Source organism: Podarcis gaigeae (assembly GCF_964106915.1).
Source record: "Podarcis gaigeae genome assembly, chromosome: 11".
Lineage (NCBI taxonomy): Eukaryota > Metazoa > Chordata > Lepidosauria > Squamata > Lacertidae > Podarcis > Podarcis gaigeae.
Genome location: NC_139687.1, coordinates 56505458 through 56531807, shown reverse-complemented (window position 1 = coordinate 56531807; position 26350 = coordinate 56505458). Strand labels below are relative to the sequence as shown.

At 45.6% G+C, this 26350-nt stretch overlaps 2 protein-coding genes across 2 annotated transcripts; one reads left to right on the top strand and one right to left on the bottom strand.

Annotated features, from left to right (window-relative positions):
* Nucleotides 1-216: 216 nt before the first annotated feature.
* On the bottom strand, nt 217-10437 carry ATP5F1A (ATP synthase F1 subunit alpha). The gene is made up of 12 exons (XM_083702804.1): nt 10187-10437; nt 7219-7297; nt 6284-6453; nt 5349-5522; nt 5090-5256; nt 4408-4556; nt 3746-3897; nt 3407-3631; nt 3164-3271; nt 2140-2284; nt 919-1069; nt 217-534 (listed from the first exon to the last, which is right to left on the bottom strand). The coding sequence occupies exons 1-12, from the start codon at nt 10244-10246 to the stop codon at nt 453-455; spliced, it is 1662 nt and encodes a 553-aa protein (XP_083558930.1). The 5' UTR covers nt 10247-10437; the 3' UTR covers nt 217-452.
* Nucleotides 10438-12507: 2070 nt separating this feature from the next.
* On the top strand, nt 12508-25852 carry HAUS1 (HAUS augmin like complex subunit 1). Its single transcript, XM_083702939.1, has 9 exons — nt 12508-12630; nt 14648-14822; nt 15997-16132; nt 18056-18190; nt 19987-20110; nt 21860-21925; nt 23146-23217; nt 24442-24489; nt 25560-25852. The coding sequence occupies exons 1-9, from the start codon at nt 12589-12591 to the stop codon at nt 25641-25643; spliced, it is 882 nt and encodes a 293-aa protein (XP_083559065.1). The 5' UTR covers nt 12508-12588; the 3' UTR covers nt 25644-25852.
* The last annotated feature ends 498 nt before the right edge of the window (nt 25853-26350 follow it).

Below are 26350 nucleotides of genomic sequence, written 5' to 3'. Positions count from 1 at the left end.
CCCACCTTCCCATGCTACTATTCCAACCACCTAACCCCAAACCACATTATCAACCCCCAGGTTAGAAAGTCTGAGCAGTACGGCAAAGAGGCAAAGCAACTCTCCCACATGTGTGTTTAAGGGCAAACAGCCTTTAGAAGAAAGCTTTTGTTCTTTAATCGACAGTGTGCAATGTTTGCACTGAGTCTTAAAAGTATTACCCTAACAAAAAATCAGTATGGTTTGCAAGATTTTATTTGCCATGTACACACCTATGTCGGTTGCCAGCAGGTCACTATCGCAGCAAGCACTATGGCAGCAAGACTTCTTTACATGGAACTTTTAATTCTCAATGAGATCTGTACATTCAACTCACACATACCTTTTATTAAGCCTCTGGTAAAAAAATGGAACCAGAGTGCTACCACCGTTCAGTGACAAAATATGCCTTGTATAGAGAACTGTCAAAGAGTTTATGCTTCAAATGTTGCCAGGAAATTTGTGACTATTTCCTTCAGCTTGGCTTCAGTTTGTTCAGAGATCTTCCCATCAGTCCTGTCAAGGCAAAACCAACCAAATTTCAACTCTCATCCACAGCAGACTGTGTAGCAACTACTCCTTCACTTCAACACTTTTGCAGCGACTTCTTCGGCCACCAGCTTTCTCTTTCCCCCACCCCCACCATTATCCATAAATTGCCATATTTAACAATATTATAAAATGAACCTAAATATTAAATGCAGTGCTGTGCGCCATCCAAAGGCAGCTTCTCGAAGCAGCTCTTCCAAGTGAAACTTAGAACTTTTTTTATAAAGTCATTGCTGCTCTTTAACAATAATGCACAGAACTATAAGAACTTTCAGTTGTTCAAAGCCACAGTCAGTCCATAGAAATGTATGACTGCCTCACAAGCAAGTGGAAGTCTCTAGTCTATTTTACCTGATTGTGGAGAGGAGGGCCTGGTGCTGGCTCAGAACGTGAGCAAGGAAAGCACTCTCGAATTTGGTGATCTTGCTGGGCTCCAGCTTGTCCAGGTGGCCTCTTACCCCAGCATAGATAACTGCAACTTGTTCCTCAATAGCCATGGGAACTAGAGAGAGAGAAATGTGCAAACTTAGGTTACACCACTTAGTCATTAGTGTGCCGTAAAACACAGCAAACCTGTGCCTATGCTAAGTATAGTTAAGACAGGGGCAACAGGATTTGGTACAGAAAGTTAAGAACACTTCACACTCCCCTTAATAGAAAGGTTCAAGCTACTGCTCAAGGCAGATACTTCTCTGCTTAGAGACCTCAAGGAACTGCAGGGAAACATCTTAAGACTGCCAAGATTCCCAGCCAGACACAGGAAAATCACATTTCTCTTTCCCCCTTCCCACACATGCATATGTACAAGGAATGTCTCTTTCATCTTCAGCAAATAAGCCTATTCCCTTGATCAAATAAACTGATTCAGGAAAAGAGAAAGTTTTTTTATTACTCTATTTTGCCCAGACATAAGCTCTGTTCGGCATCACCCAAAGTGATAGTGATGGATTTAGGCAATGCTACAACATTAGGCCTAACAGGAGCTCAGAAAAGGAGGAAGAAAGAAGTTATATCCTCCCTTAGGGGACCCAAGGATCTGCAAAGTCAGGAAAGGTTTCTGACTACCTCACTCAAAACACTGGAACGTGAGCAGGCACATGCTTTATTTCTACACTTATTTGTGCTCAGCAAGATTTCAACTAAACTGAGGAGTCATTTAGCAAACCTTCACTTTTACATCAGGCATAGGGCACCTCAGGTCCAGGGGCCAAACACAACCCTCCAAGCTTCTCTCTCTGGCCCCCAGGATCTCCTCCCCAGGCTACACCCCTCAGAGACCCTGCTTTTCACAATCCTTTAATTTTTCTGCCTGGCTGGAATGTGCCCTTGAACTCTGATAATGCCTCTTGTTTGCCTGACTGGACAACAGAGAGGGATGTGTGTAGAAGATACAAAGGAAAACAATGTAATTTTGCCTCTGCCCCACTTCTGTGTCTGGCCCAGAGCCCCCCCCCCCCACACAAAGAAGATTGTCCAGAAGGAATAAAGCAGACCTTGGGGTGAAAAACATTCCTCACCCTTGTGTGACACGGGGAGGGTGTGTTAGAACCAGATGTCATGCAGAATTCTTACCATATTGTCCTTGTTTAAGCAGTTCAGTCAGTCGTACACCACGATTGAGCAGCTGCTGAGTAGCAGCATCCAGATCTGATCCAAACTGGGCAAAAGCAGCTACTTCACGGTACTGAGCCAGTTCCAGCTTCATGGTTCCGGCCACCTAGAGAAAGGAGGGGGCAGGCTTATTGCCTTTTCTAGGCAAATCATTCTGAACACTTTCCGCTTGCCAGACTGTGTCTTCAGCTACCTCCTGGACCATCAGAATTACTATGACAATATAGGAGTGGTCACAGTTAACTATCTAGATTAAATATGGGATTGTCAGGGATGGGCAGGCCTCAGGCCTAGGAAAACAACTGTGTTTTTACTAGGATGCGAAGGTCCACCAATTGGTGCTAGGTACAAATGGCAGCTCAGCGGCCTGACACAGGTTTAGCATTAAGGAACAAGCTGCCGCCAAACGTTTCTCAGTACCAGAACTAAGCTCACAATGTTTTGATACAGAATTTGTCATTCGTTTCAGCAGTTGTCATCCAGCTAAATTTAGTGCCTTTTTGTTACTGTCATTGTTAATCAGTGAGATTAATGATATTAGTCAGATATCATTGCCAATATATTGCAAGTCACTCAAGAGTACTCTCTTGTCCTACAGAAATTACTGCTCCAAGTCAGAGGAACCAAGACCAGGAGGTACAACAATTTGACAAAAATGGTCTAAGCAGAATTGATATAGAAAAGGTCTGGCATATTATGCTATTGCTCAAGAAATTTCCAACCTTGCTTTTGCTAAACTGGCCTCCACTTAAACTTTTACTAAACTCATTCCTGCAGAGACAGCAGCATGGAATATGCAGTTCTGTAGGTTAACCAGAGAATACTCACTAGCTTGCCACGTGAGCCTCTTTTATTCAACAGTTCTAACTGAGATAATGAAATGCTAGAACAGAACGATACTGCTGCTGTGATCCTGCATCCCAACACAACAAACTGAATGCTTAGCTAAGCCATAGTGTTAATATAACTAAGATTTTACACTTACCTGCTTCATAGCCCTTGTCTGAGCAGCAGAACCGACACGAGACACAGACAGACCAACGTTGATGGCTGGGCGGATACCTTTGTAGAACAGCTCAGTTTCCAAGAAGATCTGTGGGGAAAACCAATATATAAATTTACCAGACACTAATGTGACGAAAGAGGTGCAATTGGGCCCAATATGGACTTCAGGTCATCCCAAACCATTCTGTATGCGGATTCTCAATTAAGTGCTTTGGGATCCTACCTGACCATCGGTGATAGAAATTACATTAGTTGGAATGTAGGCTGACACATCACCAGCTTGAGTCTCGATGACAGGAAGGGCAGTCAGAGAGCCACCTCCAAAGGAATCGTTCATTTTGGCTGCTCTTTCCAAAAGGCGGGAGTGCAGGTAGAATACATCGCCGGGGTAGGCCTCTCGGCCTGGTGGACGACGCAGCAACAGGGACATCTGGCGGTAGGCAACAGCCTGTTGATACAAGACAGATGTTACATCTGTTTCACCGGCTCCAAGAATCTTCTTAAGGTCCAAGTTTGTCCCCCCCCCCCCCCCCAAATTAAGACGCCAATAGCACATTCAAACCTGTTTGGATAAGTCATCATAGATAATCAAAGCATGTTTGCCATTGTCTCTGAAGTATTCGCCCATGGAGCAGCCAGAATAAGGAGCCAAATACTGAAGGGGGGCGGCATCTGAGGCTGTAGCAGAGACCACGATAGTGTACTTCATGGCGTCTGGGAAAAAATGGTTTAAAACAGTTTTGTCAGCATCAGTTTCTAATTAAATGGAAATGGAAACAAATTGGCTAACAGCCATTCAGTTACTAGATTTTGCCCCATCACACCATACCATTTAAAGTGGAGGGGCTTTGCTACAGTAAATGGCACAGTTTACAAAAGTGTGCCATTTTTCTTTGTATCTGCAGGAACTAGGGGGGGAATGTTTCCTACTATTTGTCCTTACCCCGGCACACTGTAAGTTGTGCAAGTTTAGCATTTAACAGAAATAAAATTAAGCTGCAGTTTCAGGAAAGCAAAGCAGGTCTTTAACTAACAGAGCTTAGTACCAAGATAACGGGACATGGAACTTGACAAAAATTCTGCTGTCATGAACATCTAAGCTGTGTACATAAAACAGTTATAGATCAATCATACACAGATAAAGACAGTTCAAAAAACATTTATGTTATCCATTTCCACAGACTTCACTTCCATCTAGGAAGTTTGTACAAAATACATAAATACCTGCATCAGTGAGCCTTTTCACCAGTTGAGCAACAGTGGATCTTTTCTGGCCAATTGCAACATAAATACAGTACAGTTTCTTCTTTTCATCAGTCCCCTCATTAAATCGTTTTTGGTTGATGATGGTATCGATAGCAATTGAAGTTTTCCTGCAAGGAGAATAGCAGGTCGGTTAGCATCATTTCCTACAGCCTGTCCAAAGCTTTTACAAAGGATTTCAAGCTATATTTTGGGGAACCCCAAGGTTCCTCATTGAGAAAATTATTATATTATTTATTAAATTTATATACTGCTATTCATCTGAAGATTACAGGACAGTTTACAACATAATTGTGTGCAAGCATAATAATCATAGACAAGCTTCTCTGCCTATATGAATCTTATTTTACAATGAGCTGAATATAATCAGGAATTCATTGGCAGTTTGTTGTAGGGTCAGTGCACTGCCTGAACTGGACACCTTAGAAACATGCCCCAGAGCCTTCTACAAAGCCCAGGAGATTTGAGACAGGGGCACTGGGATCCTTGGCCAACCAATCAACGTGTGAAAGGGATCTCTGAAAAAATGGGAGCTTTGAGAATAAGACACTTTTCTGAATTCCCAGGGCATTTTTGCATCACAGAAAACTTAACAGCAGTTAGGACAAAGCAGTTTGAGTTAGGCGAGACACTAGCTCCTTACCCTGTCTGCCTGTCTCCAATAATCAGCTCACGCTGACCACGACCAATTGGTACCAAGCTGTCTACGGCCTTGATGCCAGTTTGCATGGGCTCTCGCACAGAGATTCTAGGAATGATCCCAGGTGCCTTCAAACCAACCCTCCTGCGAATCTTGGAAGCGATGGCACCCTTTAAAAGGAAGACAACATTGTCATTTTTCCAAATTTGCTCACTACTTATGAACGACATGCAAAAGCAGTAAATATCGTTGCCACACCAACCTTCCCATCGATGGCATTTCCCAGTGCGTCTACAACACGTCCCAGCAACTCTTCGCCAACTGGGACATCCACAATGGCTCCTGTTCTCTTCACAACGTCCCCTTCCTTAATCAACCTGTCGTTACCAAATACGACAACACCAACGTTGTCAGGCTCCAAGTTCAAGGACATACCCTAGAAAGAAAGTTAATTTAAGAAGGAATTGAAAAGATGCATTCATGAGACACTCCAGTCAAGTGTTGGCAGGGCAGATTCCCACAACCAACTGAAGTCTACCAAGCTATAAGGTTTGAAAACAGTATCAGACAGTGATGATAGTTCCATATAGGATATGCTATGGCTGAGCATATTATGTTAAAGCTATAATCATAGTAGGTGGCGCTGTGGGTAAAACCTCAGCGCCTAGGGCTTGCCGATCGAAAGGTCGGCGGTTCGAATCCCTGCGGCGGGGTGCGCTCCCGTCGTTCGGTCCCAGCGCCTGCCAACCTAGCAGTTCGAAAGCACCCCTGGGTGCAAGTAGATAAATAGGGACCGCTTACTAGCGGGAAGGTAAACGGCGTTTCCGTGTGCGGCTCTGGCTCTGGCCAGAGCAGCGATGTCACGCTGGCCACGTGACCCGGAAGTGTCTCCGGACAGCGCTGGCCCCTGGCCTCTTGAGTGAGATGGGCGCACCAACCCCAGAGTCTGGCAAGACTGGCCCGTACGGGCAGGGGTACCTTTACCTTTATAATCATAGTGGCAGGTGTCATATCTTTAGTGAGCAAAGTCTCTTTGTAACAATTTGATTTTAAGCCACATTTCCAGTCCCAACATTACTCATAATTAGGTACCTTTCACAATGTAACCAAAGGGTATGAAGAGACCTTCAAACCAAGAATCACAAGTTTTACACAGGCACTTAATACAAATACAGATGCAATGAAAACAAAACCTACCTTAAGCCCAGAAGAGAACTCAACCATTTCTTCTGCTTGAACATTCCTGAGACCATACACACGGGCAATACCATCCCCAATGGAAAGCACACGGCCAGTTTCTTGAAGCTCAGCAGAGGTGTCAGCGCCCAGAATGCGCTCTTCAAGAATTGAGGATACTTCAGCAGTGCCTGGCAGAATTTAAATCATGGCAATGAAATTTCCTGTGCCACTGGAGACTCATTCTAATCTTAGTTCACTTTACATCAAAAATGACATTTCTGGTAGTCTGGATTAAACAAGATAGGCTAGGTCTGAATTTTGTTTATAGCACATCCTTCTTTGTAGTGTGGTGACAAGACTCTATCTAGTCTATGAAAGATCAGGTGCCCATCTCTCATCTAGCCAATGGCATGCAAGACACCATATAGAGAGAGAACAGATCTACAATTGTAAAAGCATAAAAAAATATTATTGTTTTATCTTTCTTTGGTGGATTTATCACACCCTTCAGACAATGTTTTCAAGGTGTATTTGAACATTTGATTTACCTTTCTATAAATTACTCAAGAAAGCTTGCATGAGTTAGGCAAGCTGGATGAAATGTTTAACAGTTTCATTTCATGATTCTGTATTTGTTTGTTTTTTATTTGTATAAATAAGGATTCTGCACACTCAAGAATTAGATTAAGCTAAATGGTAATCAAAGTGCTCTTCTATTTGCCCAACTGCCGCTATTTCTTAAAACTCCAACAGACAATTAAAACATTAGTTAATATGCCTATTCCAAAATATTTAGAAGCGTAACCAGTTAGGTAATTGCTATACTACATAAAAGGATGTATTTCTTTTGGTTCCAAATGTTTCCCCAAATCAATGCTTAGCTGCAATTAACAGTGATCACTTCCATACTTTATTACCAAAGTTGAGTTTCCAAATATTTATTTTTTACTCACCTGTTTTCTGTTGACTTGTTTTGGAGGCATGGAGGTTCCTTGTTGCAACAAATGATGCACCCAGAGCATTCCGAGAAACCTAGCATAAAGAAAAATCATTTGACTTTTACGTTCAACTTATTATCACTTTGACATTTATGAAATCACACTCCTGTTTTTGCTACTCCTCACTCCATCTCCCCGCAGGAGATAATCTCAGTTATCAGTTCTTATATATCAGCTATTGATTATTTCAACCATAAAGGTATGATACTGGTATACAGTATCTCAGTGGTGGCAAACCTACGGCAAGCGTGCCAGAGGGGGCACTCAGACTCAGAGCCCTCTCTGTGGGCATGCGCGCCATCACTCCAGCACAGAGTTTGCCAGAGTTCGTTACTAGAAAGCCAGAGGGAGGCGGGGCCGGGCTACTCCCCTCCCATTCTCCATGCGCGCCTGAGGACATTTCTCACATCACCCACACCTCTGCCCAGCCCAGCTGCTCCTGCTCCACTCTGCGCCCCTCTACTGAGTCAGGCAGAGCCAGCCAAGTGCATCATGTGAACTGCTCCAAGCATGTATGAGTTGTTGTTTTTTTCTAAACTGAAACCTCATTATTCAGGTTAAATTGCTGTGTTGGCACTTTGCAATAAATAAGTGGGATTGGGTTTCAGTTTGGGCACTTGGTCTCTGAAACGTTCTCCATCACTACAGTATCTGAAACAGGTAGACATATGGTACAGTCCATTTCTAGCATGAAGGTTTACTTGGGATTATACACCCACTGTAGCCAATGGGGCTTTCTCCTGGGTAGAAATGCACAAGATTGTAGCTTTCAGATTCAATACTGCTGCAAGTGACTTTAGCAAGTAAGGTTTTGGCACCATTAACACAGAGAAAGAAGATACAAAACCTTAATAATTTGTACAGACTACTCAGTATTAGTGGCTGGAAAGTATTGCAAGAGAAATAATCAGCCCAAATATCTTGATTTTAGTGGCATCCTCCATTCCCCTTCTGTAGAATCCTGGGAGAAGGAATGGGCCTAGCTCCCTGCCATCTGAAAAGTTTCTTTCATAGATTCACTCTTGCACAAACCTATTCACAGGACAAAAGAAATGCCTAGTCACTGTACTGAAAATTGGGAAAATATGGGGAAATCGCAGACCTCTTGGATAGAGATGTCCAGATTTTTTTTAAAAAAGCTCTCCCATGTAAGACCTTGCATTTGAAATTGGATGCAAGTATTTGTTGCTCTTTTCAAGTACTATGTAGGAATTCTGAAATAATTTAATTTGAGGTGCCTTTTCTAAAGAATGACCTTCAGTAGAATCTACCAGCAATACTGCACATGGACTCTCTCAACACTAATTGGTCAAAAAGAGTAACAAGGACAAATATATCAACTCTGTAATGTAATGGCAAATGTGAAGACACAGGACTGTGAAGAATTGATGGAACCGTCAAATATGTAGCAGCAGTCACAGCTGTGAAACCTAGGGCTGCACCACCCAAGTATAATGCTAGAATGAATGAAGATTTACACTGAAATATTTGCTAAGAATGAATGATGTATTAGTGTTTTTCTATTGTAAACTGCCCTGTGATCCGCTGAGGAAGGGCAACATAAATTGTAAATAAATAATAAGTAATAAAAATAAAGAAGATATAAACCTATCTTACAAAACAGAGTAGGAAGAACTCTAGGACTTTCCACCACTGACAGGCTTTCAAGACATGTAGATCTACAAGGGAGACCCCAAGCAAGTGGTTGCATTTGCAACCCCTGAACTTATCTTTTTAAGTTCCCAAACTTGTCTGGGAAGCAGTTTTCTCAAACCCTGATTAAATGCAAAAGGTGAGCAAATATAGCTCATAAAAAGGCAATACCAAAGGGTTCTCTTATTAGATGCCACCAAGGTCACAAATACCAAAAGACGATGCTGTGCTGACACCACCACAAGCGCTATCATCCTGGCAAGGCAAGGCTAGTATGCCTGCAACAGCAGCCATTTCTCTCCTACCTAGGAGCCCATGCACGCTCCATATATCCACAAGGCCCTTGTGCGGAGGGCCTTCCCCTCTCTCTTTCCCCCTCTATCCTCATCTGGGTTCCGGTCACTGCAGGATCAGCAGCTGCAGGTCTGCCTGGCGTTCTGTCTTTATAGGCTTTCAATTCCATTTTAAAGACATTTAAACTTCTCAATATTCTAATCTGCCGTGCGTGGTCCAGTTGACCACGCATTGCAGGGGGCTGAACTAAAGGACTCTCAGGGTCTTCTCCAACTCTACCATTCTGTGGCGACTGTACATGCAGAAACTGAATTGCTTTGAAAATAAGAAATTGAATGGAGGCATTGCAGGTGACGGGGACTGGATAACATGTTCAGCACCCTCAGAGGGAAAATGAGTCCAACTGCATTTCTGCCCAAGATGTTCGCAGCTTAGAGAGAAGCAAATCAGGGGTGAAAATGCCTCTCCTGCAACCTTTAAAAAAGAAACTGCGTAATATTGGAGGAACAACCATTACTATCGCTATTTATTGATTACCACTGACAACCACCCATGCTTTCCAATGCATAGTACAGCTGCGCATTTTAAGTCATCGTAGAAACAGAATAAATCACAATCACATGGCTTTATTTAAAAAGAAGAACCACCGGGCACAGGGCCTTTGCTCTCTGTCCCCCACCAACGTGCAGCGGCTGAAAGGGACCCGTTTCCCTTCGCAGTGACCTTGCCAGGCCTCCAGGGGCGAAGGGAAGCGAGAGGACGGGAAGCTCCCCCAACCCCGCTCCCCATCCCGCCGTGGAGCCCAGGCACACGAGAGGAGGGAGAGGCCGCCTCGCAGGGCAGCGAGGCCCCCAAGGGCACGGAGCCTCCCACCCCTCCTCAATGTCACCCGCAGGGCCCCAAGATGGCGGCGCCGACGGCCGCCTCACACGGACCGACCTCCCTCCCTCCTTCCGCTCTCGCGTCTCTCTCTCACCAGGCCAGCCTGCCGGGGCAGGGCGCGGGCGAGGGCGGCGGCTACGCGCACGGACAGCATCGCGGCGGGAGAGGGCGGCGGAGGACCAAGAGAGAGAAGGAGACGCCGCTATTGCCGCTGCCGCTTCTTCTTGCTTGTCTTGCAGCCGCCGCAGCCGCCTCACGTCAGGGACCCGCGGACAAAATGGCCGCCACGCAGCGCCGCCCCCTTTTTGCCGGAAGAGGCCACGCCCCCTTTCCTTCAGCCTGGCGGAGAGGAGAAAGTCATGACCCGGAAGCGCTTCTGCTGCCTTTCCCCACCTTTTACCTCAGTTCAATTTTATTATTATTATTATTATTATTATTATTATTATTATTATTATTATTATTATTTTATTACATAATAAAATATAAAAAATAAAAATATTGATATTATTATTTCTTATAATATCTTATTATATTATTATTATATCGGTCCCGTCTCTTTATCTGCAGTTATGCCTGAAATTTCTCTTCATGTGTGCGTTTAAGCGGCGGAGAGCGCTGTTGGACTCCAACTCCCAGAAGTCCCCCTCCAACATGGCTGGTTGTTAGGCATGCTGGGAGTTGGAGTCCAGTCGGGTCGTCTGGCACCCGTGACGGTCCCCTCGCGAGGGCAGACCACGCCCACCCAGCCGCGAAGGTCGTCCAAGGGGGAGGAGCGGTCCAAACGGACTAACCCCACCCCTTTGGTGCAAACTGCCCGCGAAGGGGGCGTGTCCGACGCCCTGACCACGCCCCTTCCAAACTGCCCCGGATCCACGTGGCTCGCTGTTCAATGCTGCGTTGTCAGCTGCACCCGAGCGGTAGCTTGATTTGAGCCTCTGCTTAATAACATTGTTGTCCTTCTGCCATGCTTGACCAGGGCTTTTGCCCTAGTGAGCGAAGCTCCTGTGAGCACGTGCAGAGTGCTTATCGCTCCTGACAGTAAAATCGCTGTGCTCCTAATCCCAAATGCCTGAGAATAACCTCATTTCAAGTCATTGGAAGTTGCTCCTGAGTAAACGCGGCGACGGCAGCCCTCATTGCCAGATATCTATTTCTTAGGGAGGGAGGGAGTACGGGTACGTCTTCTGTTTATAATAATATATGGAAAAACACATAAAGTAGGCACACCACAAATGTGACGAAAATATATTCTCTTCATAATAATGTTACAAACTATAGTATTTATTTTTGTGTTTTTATTCCATAAACCAACCTCGGATAAAGTAGTAAGAATAATAATATTGAAAAGACAGGCATCTCCAATAAATATATGCACGCACACACTTTTTCATATTTGTTTTTCAAAAGAAACGTAAAGTTTGGGAACCCCATCTGACAAGGCCCCCTCCTCACCCCCCACCCTCTAAGCACAGGTTCCTATGGGGAAACGTTTCAAAGTTCCAGGTGTGAGTCCAGGAGCTGCTCAATGTACATGACGTTCTGTTGAGTGTGCGATAGCGCTACAATATATTTGTTCCTGTTGTCCTTGTCCATGGAGTTTTCTTGGCAGGGATACTGGAGTGGCTTGCTGGTTCCTGCTCCAGGTGGATCACGTTTGGTCAAAACTCTCCACCATGACCTGTCCATCTTCGGTGGCCCTGCACGGCATAGCTCATAGCTTCTCTGAGTTATTCAAGCCCCTTCACCACGACAAGGCAGTGATCCATGAAGAGTCGGACACGACTAAACGACTAAACAACATATTTGTTCCATTGTGGACCATGAAATCTTTGATGCACCAGTTCGATAGCAGCGTTTGTCTTATCCATGGGTAGGCAAACTAAGGCTCGGCCTAATCGCCTTCTAAATCCAGCCCATGGACGGTCTGGGAATCAGCATGTTTTTACAGGAGTAGAATGTGCCCTTTTATTTAAAATGCATCTCTGGGTTATTTGTGGGGCTTGCCTGGTGTATTTACATGAGTAGAGTGTGTCCTTTTATTTAAAAGGCATCTCTGGTTTATTTGTGGGGCATAGGAATTCGTTCATCCCCCCTCCCAAAATATAGTCCGGCCCCCGACAAGGTCTGAGGGACAGTGGACCGGCCCCCTGCTGAAAAAGTTTGCTGACCTCCGACTTATCTATGCAATGGGGTGCATTTTCCCATTGACTAGCAATGCGGCTTCCGCCCCTCCCCCCCCCCGGGGCTTTTCCCGGCCCCTTCCCGGGTGAACCAAGGTCGCCTGTCCTTCCCGAAGCAGCTTCCTCCCCGCCCTTGAGCTCTGCAGCCGGGCGGAGGTGGGCAGGGAGTTACAGCGCCTCCCCAGCGTGGGCTGGGCTTTGATTCATTGACTAGGCCCCCTCCGAACTACATCTCCCAAGAGGCACCTCGCCCGGTGACGCCATCGCTCCGCGACGGGGGGAGTTGCCGAGGAAGAGCAAAAGCGGGAGGTTTGCAATGCAAGAGGAGCTGTCGGGGATGGAGGCGAAGCTGGAGAAGGTGAGCTGGAGAAGGCGATCCCCCCCCCTCTCTCTCCCTGGGATCTTTCCGGAGAGGAAAGCGCTTTGCAGATGGGAAGGGCGAATTGAAGAGCGAGAAGGCAATGCTTGCAGGAGAGTAAAGGGCGAGTGGTTAGGGGAAAGCTGAGCAAACGAGTAATTTTTACTAAGCAGTAGAAGAGCCCAGCTGAATAACACGGGGGTAGTGCCGGATTTACTTATAAGCTAAACAGGCTGTAGCTTAGGGCCCCGCTCTCTTGGAGGCCCCCCCAAAAATAAAGGAAAAAAAAACCGGCATGTACATTTCCAAAATATAAGATAAAAATCAAATAAAATAAAACCTACATACAGCAACAGTGTTTTGTGTTGTGTAGGCTCCTATGATGTAGGTAATGGGCCCCGCCTGCTAGCCTGCTCCCTAAAATATCACTGGTTTGCTCATTTCTATATACAGTGGTACCTCGGGTTACATACGCTTTAGGTTACACACGCTTCAGGTTACAGACTCCGCTAACCCAGAAATAGTGCTTCAGGTTAAGAACTTTGCTTCAGGATGAGAACAGAAATCACGCAGCAGCGGCGTGGCGGCAGCAGAAGGCCCCATTAGCTAAAGTGGTGCTTCAGGTTAAGAACAGTTTCAGGTTAAGACCCGACCTCCGGAACGAATTAAGTACTTAACCCGAGGTATCACTGTATAGGGTGCCTACATTCTGCTGTTTATCATTATTAGTAGTTTGTATCATATATTTACACCTATTATTATTTCATGTTAGAGCAAGTTTCTGGAGACTAGATTATGAGTCTTTGTAAAGTTTGTTTCTAAAGGAACTTTTGTTATTGCCAAATGCCAATGTGTTTGCATTATTAAGTTTGTTATGAATAAAAAAATCATTTTAAGTTAAAGCTTAATAATTATTTCACTATTAATATATAGTGGTACCTCGGGTTACAGACGCTGCAGGTTACAGACGCTGCAGGTTACAGACTCCATTAACGCAGAAATATTACCTCGGGTTAAGAACTTTGCTTCAGGATGAGAACAGAAATCGTACAGCGGCAGCAGGAGGCCCCATTAGCTAAAGTGGTGCTTCAGGTTAAGAACAGTTTCAGGTTAAGAACAGACCTCCAGAACGAATTAAGTTCTTAACCCGAGGTACCACTGTACTTCTTAATTGTATTTGAGTTCAACAATTACTTTGATAAAAGGCATATTTTGTTATGTTGTGCAAATGGCTGTAGATACCTATTAGGTCCATAAATTACCATGTAGCATATATTCAACAGAAAAAAGTGACAATTTTGTGGTTGACAAAGGACAGCTGGACATATAAAGGGCCCCATTGCCTTCAGTAGCTTAGGGCCTCATCAAACTTAAATCCAGCCCAGCACGGGGGGAGGGCAATTCAGAGAGTAGAGGCCAACCCAGAGAAGGCCCTGCTGCTAGATGACACTCAGAAGGTCTTTATATTGATCTACACACCTGTATAAGGGAAGGTGGTCCTTAACATCCCAGCCACCAGAAATGTTTATCCTTAGATAAAGGTAAAGGACCCCTTACAGTTAAGTCCAGTCGTGAACAACTCTGGGGTTGCGGCGCTCATCTTGCTTTACTGGCCAAGGGAGCCAGCGTTTGTCCGCAGACAGTTTTTCCGGGTCATGTGGCCAGCATGACCGAGCCGCTTCTGGCGAAACCAGAGCAGCGCACAGAAATGCCGTTTACCTTCCCACCAGAGCGGTACCTATTTATCTACTTGCACTGGTGTGCTTTCGAACTACTAGGTGGGCAGGAGCTGGGACCGAGCAACGGGAGCTCATCCCGTCGTGGGAATTCGAACCACCAACCTTCTGATCGGCAAGCCCAAGAGGCTCAGTGGTTTAAACCACAGCGCCACCCACATCCCATGTTTATCCTTACAGTATGATATTATAATAATTAAATAACTACAGCAACTTTTCTAATGATGAAAGGCGCTAAATAACAACAACAGTAATTGGTTTCTTTCCGCTTTTCCCGTTAGGTTGCTTCGTGGCTGAAGAAGACCTTTGGGGATCAGCCCATCCCTCCGTATGAAGCCGATGCGCGGACAGTGGATATTTTGTACGAACTGGCAGAGTGCAATGAGTCCAGGGATGGGGACGTCCGCCTGTTAATCGAGGACATGAAGCAGAAGGCGGTAGAGTATGAATCTGACGGTGAGATTGAAAGCTTAAATTCAAAGTTGCGCTTTTAAGACGCACACTTTAGAAGAGGCGTCAGCAAACTTTTTCAGCAGGGAGCCGGTCCACTGTCCCTCAGACCTTGTGGGGGACCGGACTATATATTTTTTTATTTAAAAAAATGACACAAGAGTACCATGAGTACCATAAGTTGGCTGCTTACCTGTGTCTTGTGAGCGGCAGGGGTTAGCAGCGGCGGAGGGACGATGAGTGATGTGCGAAAGGACTCCAGAGAGGGGCTGCTTAAAATGGCAGCCACTCAAGCACTGCTCTGCTGGCACCAACAAAACCCAGCCCCCTTCCTCCTCTAGGCAGGGCGGGGAGAAGCCAGGAGGAGGGAGGGAGGAGGCACCGCCGCCATGGGAGAGAGAGGGAAAGAACGCATACGCTGGCAATCTATGCAGCGATTCCCTGACCATCCCCGTGCCAGATCCAGAAGGCAATTGGGCCTGATCCAGCCCGTGGGTCTTAGTTTGCCTACCCATGCTTTAGTATAAGAATAAGAATAATTTTTTATTTATACCCTGCCCATCTGGCTGGGTTTCCCCAGCCACTTTGGGCGGCTTCCAACAGAACACTAAAATACAATAACCTAACATTAAAATACAATAACCTCTCTCCTCCTTATTAATAGTTCTTTAAAACTGTACGTCAGGGATGGCCAACTCTCCTCGGTCCCAGCCAGCATGTCCAAAGATTGGGGGCTATAGGAGTTTGGAGTCCCAACAACATCTGCAGGGCACTATATTGAAGAAGAAGAAGAGTTTGGATTTGATATCCCGCTTTATCACTACCCTAAGGAGTCTCAAAGCGGCTAACGTTCTCCTTTCCCTTCCTCCCCCACAACAAACACTCTGTGAGGGGAGTGGGGCTGAGAGACTTCAAAGAAGTGAGACTGGCCCAAGGTCACCCAGCAGCTGCATGTGGAGGAGCGGAGACACGAACCCGGTTCACCAGATTATGAGTCCACCGCTCTTAACCACTACACCACACTGGCTCTCCAATTGGCTATTCCTGTTGCACACAACAACTGTCTTAGGTGTAGTTTCTCCTCCAGTCAAGCCACCAATTTTTGAACTACTCAAAGTTCCTCTCTTCTGTGGCCTGCTTCATAGAAATGTGTTTTTTAATATATATATATTTCCCCCAGGCACTTACCTACAGGATCTTCTGACCGAGAGTCTGAATCTTTCTTTCAGCAACATGTCTAAGGGCAGCACCAGCTATCTGAACACATTGGTAGACACAGCTTTAGCCCTTGAAACAAAGGACACTTCCCTTGCAAGGTAATGTGTGCCTTTGGTTTTCTCTGTTATCGGATAAGCTTCTTTTGGGTGTTCAGTCTCATGCTCGGTTTGCATGAAGAAGCGCTGCGGTTTCATGAACTTTTAGTGCCTTTTGCATCTACAGTCTTACTGAGAGAGGGATATGAGAGAGGCTTTTAAAGAGAGAATCATGTCCTGTTTTTGTCTGAATGGTTTGTCTGTTTTTACAATTTGAATTGTTTTAGCCTGTGTTTATATCATATAGTTGCAATCAGCAACCTGGGAGCTTACAGTGAAGGGCGGGTAAGAAATCCTAAAAATAAACAGAACAAATAAATGTTCTACTACTCTGGAATGGGTTGTTTATACGAGTAGTTCAAGGCTGCAATTATAAATACACTTACTAGGGTGTAAGCCTCACTCAACCTTCCTCTGAATGAACTTTTCACAGACAGTGTGCTTTCATGAATGGATGGTCCAAAAACCCCTTAAATCCTTTAAAAAATATTTTGTGTGTGTCCTGTGTTGTTACTGAAAGCTCATTCACCTGTTGGTGTAATGAATTTGTTTAATAAACAAAATCTATCAATTGTGTATTTAATTGTATATATTCAATTAAATATATTGTGTATATTAAATAATATTGAATACAGTCATACCTTGGTTGAATGTGCTTCAGGTTGAGCGCTTTCGGGTTACGCTCCGCAGTAACCCGGAAGTAACGGAGCACGTTACTTCCGGGTTTCACCGCTTGCGCATGCGCAGATGCTCAAAATGACGTCACGCGCATGCGCAGAAGTGGCAAAACGCGACCCGCACAGGCGCAGACGCACCGTTGCATCTTACGTTCTATTCAGGAGGCGAACAGGGCTCCGGAACGTATCCCGTTCGCATCCCGAGGTACCACTGTATTAATTTACAATATGAAAATTTAATTTATTGTGTGGCCCGTGAGTTCTATGTTGCCATACTCTATAGGGTCTTATTAGCAGTTTGTGTGAATGAACCGAAAAGGTAAGTGGGGAGAGGGCCATCTTTGTGGAAGAGCATCTCCTTTGCATGCATATGTTCCTGAGTTCAGTCCTCACCACTTCCTGGTAGGGCTGGGAATGTACGCAGCCAGGACTCATGCAGAACTTCTGCCAGCTGGTGTAGACAACACTGAACTACCGTATTTTTCGCCCCATAGGACGCACCGGCCCATATGACGCACCTAGTTTTTTTGGGGGGGGAAATAAAGGAGGGAAAATTATTTCCCCCCCAGGTGCGCTGCGCTAATACCAAAGCTTGGGGTGTGCGGAGTTCAGCGCGCCCCAAGCTTCTGGGTGCTGGCAAGGTCTCCGCTAGCCATGGGAGAGCTGCGCGACTTTGCGTGGCTCTCCCACGGCTAGCAGAGCACTCTGCTAATCCTGAAGCTTGGGGTGAGCGGAGCTCAGCTGCCCCAAGCTTCTGGGTGCCGGCAAGGTCTCCGCTACCCGTGGGAGAGCCGCGCGGCTCTCCCATGGTTAGCGGAGCGCTACGCTAATCCCGAAGCTTGGGGCGTGCGGAGCTCAGCGTGCCCCAAGCTTCTGGGTGCAGGCAAGCTCTCCGCTAGCCTTGGGAGAGCTGGGTCTCCTACGGCTAGTGGATAGCTTCCTGAAACCTGGAGAGCGAGAGGGGTCGGTGCGTACCGACCCCCCTCGCTCTCCAGGCTTCAGCGAAAGCCTGCATTCGCCCCATAGGACGGACACACATTTCCCCTTCATTTTTGGAGGGGAAAAAGTGCGTCTTATAGGGCAAAAAATACGGTAGATGGGTCCAATCGCAGCTTGCCAAATCCTTCCTTGATGCACGTAGGTAGCTGGTAGCTGAGCTTCTCCTTGCAGCCCTGAAATCCGGATACTGTTTGTTTGGTTGTTGCTGTTTTTTTAAAAAATAATGATTGTGATTACCAATTCTTTCTAGCTTCATTCCTGCCATCAATGATTTGACTTCAGAGCTGGATGCCGCAGATTCCAAAAACAAAGAGATGGAGCTGGAACTGAGCACTTTGAGGAAAAAGCTCACCTCGGCGCTGGTGCTGGAAAAACGGCTTCAAGAGTAAGAGCTGGACAGAAGTTTCCTTTATGTTTTAATTTTCTCCAGTGAGCTCAGCAGCTTCAGTAGGGCAGCGGACACACTGGCAGCCAGCCAGTTAACACCCTGGTAGCCAGGGTGGTGGTTTTTAAAAATGTTAGCAGTTGAATTGCATCATGTGCATTTTGATCTCATGGCTCCTCCTCCTCCTCCTTCATTTATTTATACCCCACCGTTCCCCCCTGAAGGTGGCTTGCAGATAAAATAAGAACAGCTAAAAACTTAGGGGGGAAATACTTACAAAGCAATTAAGCATTCATAGAATTAAAACTATGTAGATCAGGGATGTCCAACCAGTAGATCATGATCTACCGGTGGATCCCCAGCTGATCTTGGTAGATCGTGGGATCCTTATCATGTACAAAAAGTTATGGGGGGAAAGCTAGAAAACTCTGGGCAATCCACCCACCCCACGCATGCTCCTCCTCCCTCCAATGACAATCGGTAGATTACTGCCAGTTGTTTTTTTTTAATACTGCGAGTGGATCACAGTCTCTTGGGAGTTGGACATTCCTGATGTTGATGATGATGATAGATGATAGATAGATAGATAGATAGATAGATAGATAGATAGATAGATAGATGTAGATTGATATACAGTGGTACCTTGGGTTACATACGCTTCAGGTTACAGACTCTGCTAACCCAGAAATAGTACCTCGGGTTAAGAACTTTGCTTCAGGATGAGAACAGAAATCGTGCAACGGCAGCGCAGCAGCAGCAGCAGGAGGCCCCATTAGCTAAAGTGGTGCTTCCGGTTAGGAACAGTTTCAGGTTAAGAACAGACCTCCTGAACGAATTAAGTAACCCTAGGTACCACTGTATTCTATTAAAAGCATACAGGTAATAACCACAAAACAGCATGCAAAGTGCTTTGTGGGCCATTGTGATTCAGGCCTGACTTTCAACAACAACAGAGCCACAAACATCATTACATGTATCTTAGACTTAAACATAGGTTAAAGGTTAAAAAAGGTAAAGGGCCTTAAACATATAACTTAACAAACATATAACTTAATAGAAGCTCTCCAGATGTCTACACAAAATTGATGTCTATATGAAAAACGTTCAAATGTAGCTGGGGCTATTAGGTGCACAGATTGTTGTTTTTAATGGACAGTGGGTATTTATCCTTCCAGGGTCTTAAGTCTAAGCTTCTTAGCAACCATGGGGAATCTCTAGGTCCACTTCTGTTGACTTGCTGTTAACCTCCATACTGTAGGATTAAAAGTTCATGAACATTTACAAATGGTTTTACATTTGGCCGCCAAACCTGACGTCCCCCCACAACTGCCTTCAGGGAAAATATTCCATATTGCAGACCTTGTTGTGCCTCCGCAAATCCCATTCTCACGGCAGGCAGGTTTGCCAGGGTACATTTGGGTCTTTCACTTGAATTTTGTCAGCTGCATTGGAAATGTTAGATGCTATAGCGTGAGCCTTTATTTTCCCCTTTCTTTCTCGCCTTCCAAAAGAGAAACCTTCCTTATTGCAAACTTGCACATGCTTTGTGATCCTGATGACTCGGCTAACCACAATCCGAATACTGTGGGGCATTTGGGGGTTGGGTAGGGTTCACCCCAGGGCTGTAGATTCCAGATCCTACTAGCCCTGTTCGATGGAAGTTGTACGTGACGTTTCTTGAGCTGTTCTGGGAGCAGACGAGCAGTTTGGTTCCTGGCCTCCTTAGAGATGATGTAGGCATTTAGCAAAGCATTTCTGCCACTGATAATAAGTCTTTGCTGTTTTTGTTCTTGTAGTGACCTTAAGAAAACCGAAGAACTACTGGTAGTGGAAAAAGCGAAAGCTGATAACCGGACCCAGAACATGAAGTTCCTGAAGGACAAAGTGGAAGATTTCAAATTCAGAATTAAGGCAGCAGAGGTTAATACAAAGAACCCTTTATTGGTGTTGCTGTAGGGGAGACTCACTGAAATGGGAAGCTTGTTTTTACTAATGCTTTCCATAGTGCTATCTTTGCAGCTTTGCAGAGTGGCATAATAAAAGCCCCTGCCCCAAGGAGCTTGCAATCTAAATTTGACAGAGCGGGGAGGCAGATGGAGAGGCGTGGGTAACAAAGGAGGAATGGCTGCCTCTGAAGACGGTTCAGAAGCTCCACCTGGTGCAGAATTTGGAGGCTGTTTAGCTCACCAGGTTTAGCAAGACGGTTTGAGCATGTAATGCTAATCCTGCTCTGACGGCACCGGCTGTCAATTAGCTTCCAGGCCCCATTCAGAATGATGTTTTTGACCTATAAAGCCTTAGACGGCTCAGAACCACAATACCTCAAGGAATGCTTCTCCCCATATAAACCCTGAGATCATCCTCTGAGTTCTTTCTGTGTGTACCTCCTCCATTTGAGGTCCGGAGGGTGGTAGCATGAGAAGGGTCCTTTTCTGCAGTGGCTGCCTGTTAGCGGCTCCCTTCCCAGGGAGAATGGTCTGGTGCCTTCCTTATACAGTGGTACCTCGGGTTAAGAACTTAATTCATTCTGGAGGTCCATTCTTAACCTGAAGCACCACTTTAGCTAATGGGGCCTCCCACTGCTGCCGCGTTGCCGGAGCATGATTTCTGTTCTCATCCTGAAGCAAAGTTCTGGGTTAGCGGAGTCTGTAACCTGGAGCGTCTGTAACCCGAGGTACCACTGTACTCTTGAACCAGGCCTCGCAGGGCTGATTAAAATTCTACTGTCTTTTAAATGTGTTGGGTAGGGGGTTATTGTTTTGTTGTTTTCATTTTAACTATTTATTCGTGCTTGTACAGTGGTACCTTGTACAGTGGTACCTCTGGATGCGAACGGGATCCATTCCGGAGCCCCGTTCGCATCCTGAGTAGACCGTAACATGCGTGTGCAGGTCGCGTTTTGCCGCTTCCGTGCATGCGCGTGATGTCATTTTGAGCGTCTGCGCATGCGCGAGCGGCGAAACCCGGAAGTAACGTGTTCCGTTACTTCCAGGTCGCCGCGGAGCGTAACCTGAAAACGCTCAACCTGAATAATATTTAACCAGAGGTATTACTGTATTTTTATCTTCTGAACCACCCTGAGATCTTATGATGAAGGGCGGTATAATCATACCTTGGTACTGTGACGTTTTGGCTCCCGAACGCTGCAAACCCGGAAGTGAGTGTTCCATTTTGCGAACGTTCTTTGGAACCCGAACAGCCGACGGGGCTTCCAATTGGCTTTGGGAGCCTCCTGCAGCCAATCCGAAGCCACACCTTGGTTTCCCAACCTTTTGGAAGTCGAACAGACTTCCGGAACGGATTCCATTCGACTTCCGAGGTACCACTGTATATCAATTTAATAAATAATAAAATGATGGCAATTTAGCTCAGTGGGGGAGCGTCTGGCTTCCATGCGAAAGGTCTCTAATCCCTGGCATGTCCAAGTAGGACTGTGAAAGTCTCCTGTCAGTGTAGGCTATACGGAATTAGGAGGACCAACAGTCTGACTCAGTGCAAAGCATATGTTCATGAAGCAGAATGGCATTTTTGCTATTTTTAAAGATATGGGAACTAGCAAAATGACTTTTTCATCTCTGTCTTTTTCCTGAGGGTAATCCTACAATGCGTTGAACAGAAGTCATTGCTTGCCCTCTTATCCTGGGTTTAATGCTTTGTATCTCTTGGCAGGAACAATTATCTATGTGTGGGATGGATGCTTCACTAACTCACGAGTCTCTGGTGAATCTCTCAGAGGTGGGTGTTTCGCCTTGAATGTTGATGGTGTTTGAAAATGACACATTGAATGGCATTCAACCTGGATGATAGGGAGGAAATGCCATTTACCCAGATGGCAGGTGGCTGTGAGCTTGCTAGAGATGGTGAGATCAGCTCCAAATGCCTCTGTGATGCGTGTTTCAGAGAATGCAAAGGGATTCACATTTTACATCAAAGGGCGGGCCCATAGTGCTAGCTGAAATACTGCAAGAGAGAAATCATCATCATCATCATCACTTCATCATCATCATAACTTATGATTTATACCCCGCCCATCTGGTTTCTTGATGCACAAGCTATGAAAGATACAAACAAAAATAGGGTGTTTTGTATTGGGGGGTGGGAAGCCATAGGCTGTAATTGTAAATAATAATAATACTGTCGTCAACATCATTCATTCATTCATTCCCTGCCCATCTGGCTGGGTTTCCCCAGCCATTCCGGGCGTCTCCTATTCCCATTTCATCTAATTTCTTCTGCCTGGCCTCCGCCCCTCCTGCAATTTCAATACAGATTAAGACAGGGGATTTTGGCCACTTAGATGTTGCTAGACTACATTTCTCACCAGCCCTGATCAGAAACTCTGAACCAAACTCTCCAGGCCATTCTTCCCAAAATATGGAAATTAAGTGTGTAGATAAAAAAGAAAACGGTAAAGGACCCCTGACAGTTCAGTCCAGTTGCGAACGACTCTGGGGTTCCGGCGCAAATCTCGTTTTACTGGCCGAGGGAGCCGACATTTGTCCGCAGACAATGGGTCATGTGGCCAGCGTGACTAAGCCGCTTCTGCCGAACCAGAGCAGTGCACGGAAATGCCGTTTATCTTCCCACCAGAGCGGTACCTATTTATCTACTTGCACTCTGATGTGCTTTTGAACTGCTAGGTTGGCAGGAGCAGGGACCGAGCAATGGGAGCTCACCCCGTTGTGGGGATTCGAACCGCCGACCTTCTGATCGGCAAGCCCTAGGCTCAGTAGTTTGGACCCGTGCCCTGTGTGTAGATAGGCATGCATATTTTGCAGATGGCTTTGAAGTGTCATTTATTGCAGATTGTGAGGCTAAAAAGCACCCACCCAAACCTTGTCTTTCTTTCTTTCTTTCTTTCTTTCTTTCTTTCTTTCTTTCTTTCTTTCTTTCTTTCTGGTGCGAGAAAGATGGAGTCACTGTGTGAATGGTTTGTTTTGTGTTTCCATCCACAGAATCTAGCGGAATTAAAGAAGCAGGCGGTACCTTTGAAGAAGAAACTGGAGTCGTATCTGGACCTGACCCCTGTAATCTCCCGTACCCCATTTCTCTTAGAACTGTAGAATCCTAGAATTGTAGCTCAACTTCCAGCAGACTTCCCCAATACGGTGCCAATTGTCAAGGATGCTGGCTGCTGCGGCCCAAAACGCCAGGAAAGCACCAGATTGCCCAAGGGCTAGTTTAAAATATTGGCATGTATCCCTTGGCTCAGTATGCTTTTGGAAGTTTGGCCTGACATGAGGGTTATGGGTTAGCAGACATGAGAAAGGAGCTTAAAACATGATTGCAGAGCTTTCTTTGCTGCCAAGGCTATAGAATTGCTATTATTTCTACAACACTTGCACATACCGTATTTTTCGCTCTATAGGATGCACCGGACCATAGGAGGGGGAGAACAGGAAAAAAAAATCTCCCCCTCTCTGCTCAGCGCCCCTTCAGCGAAGCGGCAGGATCAACGGAGCCCCTTCCATTTCTCCTACCGCTTCGCTGAAGGGGCGCTACGCAGAGAGGGAAAACTGTGCAGCGCCTCTCCAGCAAAGCCAAGCCTGGAGAGCAAGAGGGATCGGTGTGCACCAACCCCCCTCGCTCTCCAGGCTTCAGGCGGCTATCCGCAAGCCTTCGGAGCACAGCGGGAACTCCTGCTGCGCTCCGGGGGCTTCAGGCGGCTTCAGCAAAAGCAACGCGAAGCCTCCGGAGTGCGGGGGGAAGCTCTCCCTCTGTGCTTCGGAGGCTTCGCGTTGCTATCGCTGAAGCCAAGCAGCCTGCATTCGCTCCATAAGACACACACACATTTCCCCTTAATTTTTGAAGGGGAAAAAGTGTGTTTTATAGAGCGAAAAATACGGTATATGCATGCTATTATGCTTGTTTTTAAATAAATAAATGTCTGTAAATGTTGCTCCAGTAAATGTTGCAGCCCTTCTGATGGTCATTTGCAGACATAAGTGGCAAGGAAGGAAGGTGGGTAGGGTTGTTTGAGGGGTCAAGAAACCTTCAGATTGCTGCTGGACACTGAAGTATCTTTGTTCCAAACTCACTCTTCTTCATTGCCTATCCGTCTACATTTCATAGAATGATTTCTGATGGCACTGGAGTGTGTGCTGAACAAATGCACTTTAAAAACTCTATTTTTAAAGGTTTTTTGGGGGGCAGCAATACCTCCATAGACCTTTTGCTTGATTTCAAAAATTCAGACGGGAGCGTGGAAAACCCCTACATCTGCCTAAATGTCTTTCTACTGCTCTTTTCAGAGTCCTTCTCTTGCACGAGTGAAGATCGAAGAAGCAAAGAGGGAGCTGGTAGGTGCTTTTGTTGGTATTAATATGTTCTCTTAGTTGTACCGGTGGACAGACTGGTCTTCTGGGCTATTTTGGTGCATTTTTCTTGTTCTGGGATATTTTGAAGGGGTGGGCCAGACCTCTTCTGTCCTAAAGGCAGCAGGAGAAATTGCACAACCCAAAAATGCTCAACCTGAAGCGTATTCATCCCGAGGTATGACTGTAAAGGGTAAAGAGAACCCTGACCATTAGGTTCAGTCATGGACGACTCTGGGGTTGCAGCGCTCATCTCGCTTTATTGGCCGAGGGAGCCGGCGTACAGCTTCCGGGTCATGTGGCCAGCATGACTAACCCATTTCTGGCGAACCAGAGCAGCACACGGAAACGCCGTTTACCTTCCCGCCGGAGCGGTACCTATTTATCTACTTGCACTTTGACGTGCTTTCGAACTGCTAGGTTGGCAGGAGCAGGAACTGAGCAACGGGAGCTCACCCCATCGCAGGGATTCGAACCGCCAACCTTCTGATCGGCAAGCCCTAGGCTCTGTGGTTTTAACCCACATCGCCACCCGCATCCCTTTCACATTTATTTATTACTTGTTAAATTTATAACCCACCTTTTTCTCCAAGAAGCTCGAGGTGGCGTACATGGTTCTCCCCCTCCTCATTTAATCCCCCTATAAGGTGTTGTGGACTAGATCATCCCTGACCAGTGGCCATGCTGCGTGGAGATTATAGTTCCAGAACATCTAAAATCTTTTCATTCTGACCTATTCTGTTTCATCACAACGTTGGCTTGACCGTACTGTCTCTGTTAAGGGTTTTGAATGTCTGAGCATTTTCTATTGTATTGTTGGTTGGTGTTTGCTTTGTGTATCGTGTTTGCCACTTTGCGAAAACATGCTCTTAAAAAGCGGGATATAAATCTATTGGATTAATAATGCCTGTCATCCCAATTCCCTTTTTGGTTGGTTTCAGCTTGTGGGAAGCATCTGTATGGTACGCTGCCATGCCATTCCATGTTTGTGTGTTGGGGAAGGTGTCTTAACTCTCATCCAAATATTGGTGCTGATTTTTCTCTTCTTTTCCTAGGAAGCTCTTGAGGCCGAGGTTTCAGCAAAGGTGGATATGACAGCACTTTCGGTCCCTTTATCTACCAAACGTCACTTTTCCTAATGACCTTGGTGCAGAAACAAAAGGGCAGTTCTATATTGTAAATTCTGTGGCTCTTGGTATATCTTTCTTATGTTCATGTGTCCTTTGTACTCTATCCTTCACTTCCCTTTCTCCGCCTTTTTTATTTTAAAAAATGTACAGCTTCATGTTTTGCATACATTTCTTTCTATTTCCCCCATGAGAATGAACAATAAAACAGTGTTTCTGAACCATCCTTTACAATCAACATGTGTAGCAATCTGATTTGACTGCTGCCCTCCAGGCGGTACTCTTATTGTATACAGGAGCAGAAACCATTCAAGGTTTGATTAACTTTAGGAAGCTGACCGGGAAAATCCGAAACCAGTGTGATCAAGCTTTCCAAAAAGACCGGGGTAAATTTATACCATACTTGAAAGACAATTGTAAACATTTAACAACACTAACAGCATTGACTTAAGAAGACTTGTAATGTTGATGATTCTACCTTTTTACATTTTATTTAAATAATATGACAATGGTAATGGGAAAATAATATGACAATGGTAATGGGAAAAGCCTTTGACTGTGTCGACCACAGAAAACTATGGCAAGTTCTTAAAGAAATGGGAGTGCCTGATCACCTCATCTGTCTCCTGAGAAATCTCTATGTGGGACAAGAAGCTACAGTTAGAACTGGATATGGAACAACTGATTGGTTCAAAATTGGGAAAGGAGTACGGCAAGGC

What these genes read in the sequence shown, in the direction of transcription:
- ATP5F1A (XM_083702804.1), bottom strand. Translation starts at nt 10,246, where the DNA reads ATGCTGTCCGTGCGCGTAGCCGCCGCCCTCGCCCGCGCCCTGCCCCGG. An exon ending in GAAATGCCATCGATGGGAAG is followed by an intron (nt 5,257 to 5,348) that starts GTTGGTGTGGCA and finishes TTCCTTTTAAAG; the next exon opens with GGTGCCATCGCTTCCAAGAT. An exon ending in GCCCTCCTCTCCACAATCAG is followed by an intron (nt 535 to 918) that starts GTAAAATAGACT and finishes TTGCCTTGACAG; the next exon opens with GACTGATGGGAAGATCTCTG.
- HAUS1 (XM_083702939.1), top strand. Translation starts at nt 12,589, where the DNA reads ATGCAAGAGGAGCTGTCGGGGATGGAGGCGAAGCTGGAGAAG. An exon ending in TCAGAATTAAGGCAGCAGAG is followed by an intron (nt 20,111 to 21,859) that starts GTTAATACAAAG and finishes ATCTCTTGGCAG; the next exon opens with GAACAATTATCTATGTGTGG. An exon ending in CTCTGGTGAATCTCTCAGAG is followed by an intron (nt 21,926 to 23,145) that starts GTGGGTGTTTCG and finishes TTCCATCCACAG; the next exon opens with AATCTAGCGGAATTAAAGAA.